The 7933-nt window shown below is 46.4% G+C and overlaps 1 protein-coding gene across 1 annotated transcript in view; it reads left to right on the forward strand.

Moving 5' to 3' along the window:
• The first annotated feature begins 5224 nt into the window (after positions 1–5224).
• The window catches only part of COQ8A (coenzyme Q8A), a 63996-nt gene continuing 61287 nt past the window's right edge, over positions 5225–7933 (forward strand). The window contains exon 1 of the mRNA XM_019516551.1: positions 5225–5419. Within this exon, the coding sequence (XP_019372096.1) occupies positions 5243–5419 (177 nt within the window). The 5' untranslated portion in view covers positions 5225–5242. The remainder of the gene's footprint in view (positions 5420–7933) is intronic.

The following is a 7933-nucleotide window of genomic DNA, read 5'->3' on the forward strand; positions in this document are numbered from 1 at the left end:
ATTATTTTTGGCGGAGGGACTGGTGTAAATGCATGAACGTGAAGTTTTATCAGGTACCCGCTCTTGTTGAGGGCATATGCAATTTGCCTTAGATCTGGTGCTGCACCATTCACTCTAAAGGAGTGTCTTGCTGTAAGTGTGTACTTATGTGGTTGTTGCTTAAGTAGTTGTTAAAATATTGCACTCAAATCTTTGGGAGGCATGGAGATGTCTTGTCTCTTAGTATGCTGTTCTTAGTAGCTGACACCAGGGGTGTTAAACTCAATTCTTGCCCCAGAGCAGATCCAGACCACAGGGCTCCTTGAGGGCCAGATCCAGCTTGGGGCATGCAGTGCTGGTAGCTCTGGCTCACCATGGGGTACCCCTGGCTTGCAGGGTACTGTGCGACAGCATGGCATCAGCTCTAGCTAGGGAGGTAGGACCATGGCAGTGGAGATGGGTAATGATTGGGACTGTCAGCCCTTGCTTGCTGATTGCCATGTCTACCAGGGTTTAAGGGACCCAGACTCTGCAGCAGGCTGTTTCCACCCCACCACACCCCATAACTTCTGTTTGCCAGTCCGTAGCCAAGTGGGCTGGATAGAACACCTCTGTGGGCCATATGCAGCCTGAGAGCTGTATGTTTGAAATTTCTGGAAAGCAGGATACTGTATCACAGAGTTGTCATGTGTGAAAACATTCAGTTGAGGTTGATGTTTCTTGATATTTTTATTTATTTATTTTTTTAGTTTGTATGATTTCAACTGGGCTTGAAAATCAGTCCAATAGCAGGGGGCAGATGATCTGCAAGCATGGCATGTAATGTAACTCTCTAATCCCCCATTCCTGCTACTTTTTTGACACTTAGTGACTTGATGTTATTCTTCCCAACAACTTCCTGTCCTCTTCCATTTAAGAGCTGTGGGACATTTTTTCAGAGATGTGCTCTAGATGTGAAACACAAGGTTAACTAAACTGAGCCATCCTAGCCTTGTCTGTGCTAGGACAATAAGCCAAGGTTGCCATGTTGGCCACAGAACTTTTTCTAGCCAGGTTTACAAACAGCTTGACTGTTGGCAGGAGATGTGACTAGTTTGTCAGTATGGAAAGTGGTCTAGTTTCTGCCTGTTCTTGATGGGTTTTCAGAAATCATTCTAACCATATTATAACCTGTCTTTACAGACGGGAGGCCAAGGCTGGTTGAACTTGTTTTCTTTTTCTTTTTTGTCTTTCAGAGATGCTTGCTTGTACTATCCTCTTGCGGTAGTGTTGCTCTAATAGAACAAAGTGTCCCTCCACTGTTTGCTGCATTGGTTTTGAACACCCAAGTCTAGTATTTGGCTAAACTGTCTTGAAACCTGATGTGGCAGATATTATTGTGTTTCTTTACTCTTCTTGTCTTCTAGGATTTTTATCATTTTTCCTGTCTGTCCCCCACCCCTCCCAACCCCTTAATAAAAGGAGGTCATGGACATGGGATCAGACCACAGGAGAGGAAAAGTAATCTTCCCAGTTTTGGCCTCCTTTTTCTCCCAGTTATTTTCATTCTCTTCTATGCCTTCCTGTCCATGCCTTGATAGTCTCTTGACTTCCACTTTCCATATCCCTCTCAGAGTAACTGAGTTTTGTGTGTCCTTTTGTCCATGAGCTCTTCAAAATTGGGTGCTTTGCTCTTTTTCCCTGCACAGGAAATCTGCCTTCCTGGGGAGCCTAACATTATTGAAAATGAATGTTTATTCTCCTGGTTTACAACTTCCTCATGGAAGAGGTCTGTAACCAGGCACCATCTAAGCTTTAACTTGTTGACAGCAGCCTTGGTCCAAGGATTAACCATTACAACAAAGCTGTTTTTTTCCTTTGCTCTACTTAATGCTTTGATACTGACCAACATGTAGCATGCAGAGCATTAAGAATAAGAGGGGAGCTAACAGTAACATGTGCAGCAGAATTCAAGGTTGTGACTCTTTAAATCCTGCTTCCATCGACTTTTATTTGTGGTGATCTCCTTGCCATTGACAATTTCACACACTTGTGGAGCTGAGGAGTGCTCAGTTTTTGAGTTGATGTACAAGCTCCTTAAGGCACGACCTGCGTCCAGTGTGACTTTGTAAAAATCTAGGCATACCTACAGTACTGTGTCGTCATATATAGTGAAACAACAAGCACCTCTCCAGTTTAACATTAGGTGTATAGAACTGTTTCTTTTATATAGTCTACTACTTGATGTTTCTTATTTTAGTAACATCCCACTGTTGTGGAGACTTCTTCCAAAGAATCTTGCTTTGTAATGGACCCCAGGAGTCCATTTGGTGCTTGCGTCCAACATGATAGACAAAAATGTTTGCATAGAAAATGGACATAAGTCGTGCTGTGCTATGCCTCCCCACATCCTAATAAAGGCAGACTTATATGGCCACCTTGGCTGAGCTTGTAACTGCCAGGTAGATGGCCCACTTCATATGCAGAGGTGCTGAAAGGCAGTCTCCTGGGTCTCATCCCTGAGCATTTTGAATGAACTTACTATAGGCAAAGTCTTGTAGGTTGTGAAAGGGTTAAAATGTTGCTGGCTGAAATGGATACAATCTCATGGAAGTCAACAGAGTTTTGGTAGCAGAGAGTTTGACTCAGTATCCGCTTTATAGTTAAAACCAACAAATGGGAACTGGTCGTATTTGCTCATTGTTATATTTAGCAGTTGAGCGTTGAGAAAACATATTGCTCAATATGTGCACCATTTGTGGCTTTTTAGCGTCTCAATTTTTTTTTTGTTGTTTTTGTTGCAAGACATCAATTCTTAAGCAGCTTATCAGCTATACGACTTCTGTGGTCTGGTGGCAAAATCAGCTTCTGAACTCCTGTTTGAGTGAAAGGAAGAGTCTGGTTTTAATATTTAATTTGTTAGAGGGGCTAGGTGTTAGTATGGACCCCGTTAATTTTCCTTGAATATATTATTCTTGCTCCAGTAGTTTCAACTCCATCATCTCCCAGTGCTCCAGATAGTGAGAGCGGAGCATAGTGATACTATGCTTTAGTGTTTCAGCTTGGACAATAATGCTGTGCTGATTAATACCTTATTTTTTTCCAGTCCAGGCAACAGTCCTGTAGATTAGGCATTAGCAACCTATGGCCCCCTCATGGAGCCATTTGATCTGACCCACGGTTGTGAGGTGTCAGGAACTGAATTGAACAAGTTTGGGTCAGATGCAGGTGCCCAGCGCCACTGCTTTTACCTGAGTCATTATGGGGAGTGGAGGGTGTCTGTAGCTGGCACTTCCCTGGTTGGGGTGAGGGCTTTGACACTTCCTGTGCCACTGTGGGGGCAGGGGATGTGGGCAGGGAAAGCCCTGTCACAGGTGCTTTCCCTGTGCAGCTGGTGGAAAAAGCAGTGGTGGCAATGGCTGGGTCCTAGTGAATGCCTTTTGAGCCAGCCCACCTCTGACCTGAACTGGGTCAGTCTGGCCTGCAGCCTGAAAAGGTTGCTGACCCCTGCTGTAGACGCATTGGGTGAATAGTGAATGTTTGTTGGAGATTAGGCAAAAGGTTTAGTGTAAAAATGGCTGGCGGGGGAGGGATATTTCCTGCAGAGTGATGCAGTAAACCCCTTTTCTTACCTGACAGGATATATTTTAAGTTTTAAAAGTAAATGATACAGTGTTAGCATAATATTAAGCACCAGGCTTTGAAATTCTTGAAGTGGGGTACTTTGAAAGCAAAGCTTTTGCTTGATTCCTCTTGTTCCAGCCACGGCATGTTGGATGCATTCTGTAACAAGTGACCTGCAAAAAATGTGACCTAGACAATGTAAATTCTCATTTTACTTATTGGTTCATCTGTAGCTCAGGTACATTGTCGACCTCTGTGCCCCTAATGGTATAAGTTATGCTGTACTAAGAGGTTGTCATGTATCCTTTATAACAGTAATATTATAATAGTAAATGGCTGTATAGTATAATAGTAAATAGAGAGAATGATCCATGTTCTCAGCCCTTGATCATTCCGTTTGTTCAACAAATACATCAGTAACCAAGAATTTTTGCCCTTGATTTACAAGAACTGTCAGGCTGGCCTGGAATTCATCTGTCTTATTCCAGGGCTAGCCATCCTGCTTCTGTGTGACTCGTACATAGAGCTTCTCTTCAAGGAAGGTTATGTTTTCCCTCAGAAGGCAACTGGATCCTAGTCATTTCTAGTTTGTGGATGGCATAATAACTGTATGTTCCATTGACTGGGTTTACAGCACTTGGACTGTGCTAATGTTCATGACTTGTCCTGTGCTTGTGCGTGTGTGCATGCATGCACACGCGCACGTTGACAAAATGTCTGAAAATGAAATGATGACTTGGAATGGTTGTCCAGGAAATAGTCTCATGGTGACTTGTGGAGACTGCAGCCAGAACTGTAAATGACTCATTGATGCTATTTCTTCAGGCTGTCCTGGAATTCAGTTGTTGTATCCCAAGACAAGCTGTGCTTTTTCTGTGCAATTGGCATATAGGGCTTCTCTACGAGAAGGGTTAAGTTTTTCTCAGAAGACAACAGGATCCAGTCACTTAAGGACTGGATGGCATAGTGATGTGTGTGTCATTGACTGGGTTTACTGCACTTGGACTGTACTGATGTTCATGACTCGTTCTGTGCTTGTGCGTGAGTGCACGTGTGCACATTGATGGAACATGCTCTAAAAATGAAATGATGACTTTGCATGGTTATCCAGGAAGTAGTCTGACAGTAACCTGTAGAGACTGCAGCCAGAACTGAATGACTCATTGATGACTGTATTCTTCCAGACCAGAGAGAATTTTCCATGGGTTGAGTTGTGCCTTAGATGGCATCCCTGTGTTCTGTATCAAAGTGCTTGGAGGAGTACATGTACAAGTGAGCCAGCCCTGGCAATGTGACCTTTTTGAGGTCCTGAAAATTCTGCTTGTGAACTCATAGAAGTCAGGGAAGGAATGAGATATAGATGCCCAGGATTAGGCGATTTACCCACCTCTGCTTCCCCTAAAGCTATTTTATATGAATCTGAGGGTGTGGGGGATCCCTGAGTGTTATCCTTCACTGCACACTTATAAAATGTGGCCATCATTTTGTGGGATTCAGCTTGGCCAGCATCCTTTTGGAGATCTGAGCTGAAGAGCCTTCCTAATGGGAGCAGTTGCCTAGAGGGGCTGGAAGGCATGGGGGCTGTGCCATTGGAAATCTTTCCCTAGTTGCTGTATTCCATGACTCTGACTCTGTCTTTCAGCACGTACAGGGGTTAGTCATGGCGGGTGACATCTTCATGCTGATGAGAGGCCTGGCTAAGCTGAGCAAGGCAGTCGTAGAAACCCAAGCAGGACAGCTTCGGCAGGTTTTCCTTGGTGGTGATGCAGCTGCAATTGCAAGGACGTTTCAGGCCACTGCTGAAGAGCAGTTCAGCGCTGCCATGGGGAAAATACAGGTAAGGAAACCTTCTTTGGGTTTGTCATTCCCTGTAGGTAGTTGACTTCTTTCCTTTATTGACCATGTATGTGAAAGAAGTCTTTGTCTAGCAGGTGATGTGCACAGAGGGGATTTACTGGGCATGCAACAAATTCTGCCAGCACTGCATCAAATGGGTTTTTGATGTTATTTCAGAGTAAATTCACACAGTAACTCCAAGGATGTTGAAGGACTTTATCTTAAATCAGCAATATCCAAAAAGCAGTTCTGCATTTTTTTAAATTTTGTTTCATGTTTTTTGTGTTGGGGCTCCTCCTTTTTAACTTGTTTTTTCTCTGGCTCATTAAAATCTGACACTTGAATGATTTGTTCACAATCCAACTGGAATGTTGGGTGCTTGTTTGCACAGTTGAGTAAATGTGGTGGGCACCAAGGTGCCTGATTTTGTTCACAGAGGGCTGAAAATGGATGAGTGCTTTGAGAGCAGTTCTGCTACGAGCTGACAAGGTATTGAGCTTGGCATGCCCCAAGTGGGAAGATGCGACTGGGAGGCCTGCCATTAGACCTGCCAGTCTGAGCAGCAGATATTTGGATGCTCTTTAATTTACCACCTGAGTGGTCCATGAAATGGGGCCAAGAACTTCAGTCATAATGGATCTGTTCTTTCATAAGTGTTACACAATGGCATGAAAACAGGAAAACACTGAAGAACATGTAGTCCAGTGGATAAATATCCAGTCAGAATTTTTTTTGTCCCCTCTTAGAGCTGTTTTCTGAACTCTTTGTATTGTGGTGCAAAGGAGCTCCTGTCATGGACCAGAGCCCTGTTGTGTGTGGTGCTATGCAAGTAACAGAAATGGAAGATCATGCCCTGAAGTCTGCAGATGTTTCATTAGCTCAGGAGCTGGCAACTTTTTTCAAGCCACATGTCAGAACAGCCATGCCCCATTCTGGTGCAGGCTGGAGAGCTTTGTGGGGGAGGGCAGGATGTTTGTTCTTTCCCTGCATCTCTGTTGGAGCCACGCAGCTGCCACCACTGCTTCTCCCAGCCCTTTGCTCCCTGGCTGCAGTGTAAGTGCAGCTTCTAGTTGATGGAGAGCTGTGTTGGCACCAGGGAGCTGGAAGCTGCTTTCATGCTGTTTCTGTTTTTTCCTGGCCCAGTCTACTCTGTTCCCGGTTCCTACAGCATTGGGGACTGGGGAAGAGGTGCGGGGTTGGAGAGAAGTAGCAGTGGCACGGGTGCGGCAACCAATACCCTTGCACTGGTGGAGCTTCATGCTGCTCCACCTCAGCCTGGGCATGGGCACAGGCAAAAAGCCCTGTGGCTCTGCAGGATGTATATTGCTGACTCCTGGATTAGCTGGTTTGGTGCTCAGGCAGGAATGGGATGAGAAATGGAGCCTTGTTGGGCTGTATCTCTTTTCTAGAGCTGTTCCCAATACAGTTCCCCTCACTCCTGAGTGAGCATTGCTAGAATCATGGGGCACGTCCAGACGAGCATGCACGTGCATCTTGCAGCATCTCAAAGCCGTTTGACACGCTGGAAAAGGCACACGCAGGAATGAAAAAATGTTCCCCGCAATGCAAATTTTTGTCGTGGGGGTAAAATTAGACCCCATATCCAAGGGTCGAAAAAACAACCCGCAGCGGAAAAAAGCAGGGCAGGCAACCAGAGGTTAAGTCCTCCACAGAGACGCTCTGGTAGCAGCCAGAATGTCCCTATGGTTGGCCCTTGCCCTGGTGCTGAAGCCCTGCCTGTGCAGAGCAGGCAGCGTACCAGCTGCAGGGAGCTGTATTGGGGTAGGGAGTGTGGGGCGGGGACCACTGCCTGCTCCTCCAGCCCCCACAATCCCTGCCCTGCCCATCCCCATCCCCTGCCTGCCCCCTGAGCCCCACATCACTGCCTGGCCCAGCCCTATCTCCCACCCCCCACCAATTACTGCCTTTCTGGGCCCCAGCATCCTGGCAACTTAAAATAAAAACCCTGTAGTCACTGGCACTAGCAGCTGCTGTTGGGGTCACTGGTGCCCCCATGCACAGTGTGGGGTTGGGAGCCAGCTGCAGCGGCACCAACCTGGGCCTTGCTGCCCTGTGCTGCATGGGGGACTCTGCCAGGAGACCTCAGAGGCCCTGCTACTGCTGGTGAGTAGAGGCTTTTTTTTAAGCGCCGGAGGCTGGAGTGGGGTGTGGGGGCAGCCACTGGAGGACTGGGGGTATAAGCAAGAGATGGGGATGGGCAGGGCAGCCATTGGGAGGTCTGGGGGAGTGGGCGGGAGGGCTGTGGGAGCCAGCGGGGGATGGGACCAGGCGGGGCAGCAATCTGGGAGACTAGGTAGCAAGTGGGGGTGGGGCATGTGGGCCCTGCAGGGGTGGGGGGGGCAGCAAAACATATAAGTATTTAGAATTCACTTTATTATGGTGATAGAGACACTGGTAGGCTTCCAAATTGCTTTAATACTGTAGATCTATCAATAAAACTTTGCCCATCTGATCTCTTGCTCTCTCTCTCTCGGTCTTTTATTTTAATTGTGGA

Source organism: Gavialis gangeticus, unplaced genomic scaffold, assembly GCF_001723915.1.
Source record: "Gavialis gangeticus isolate Ggan-Ray unplaced genomic scaffold, GavGan_comp1, whole genome shotgun sequence".
Lineage (NCBI taxonomy): Eukaryota > Metazoa > Chordata > Crocodylia > Gavialidae > Gavialis > Gavialis gangeticus.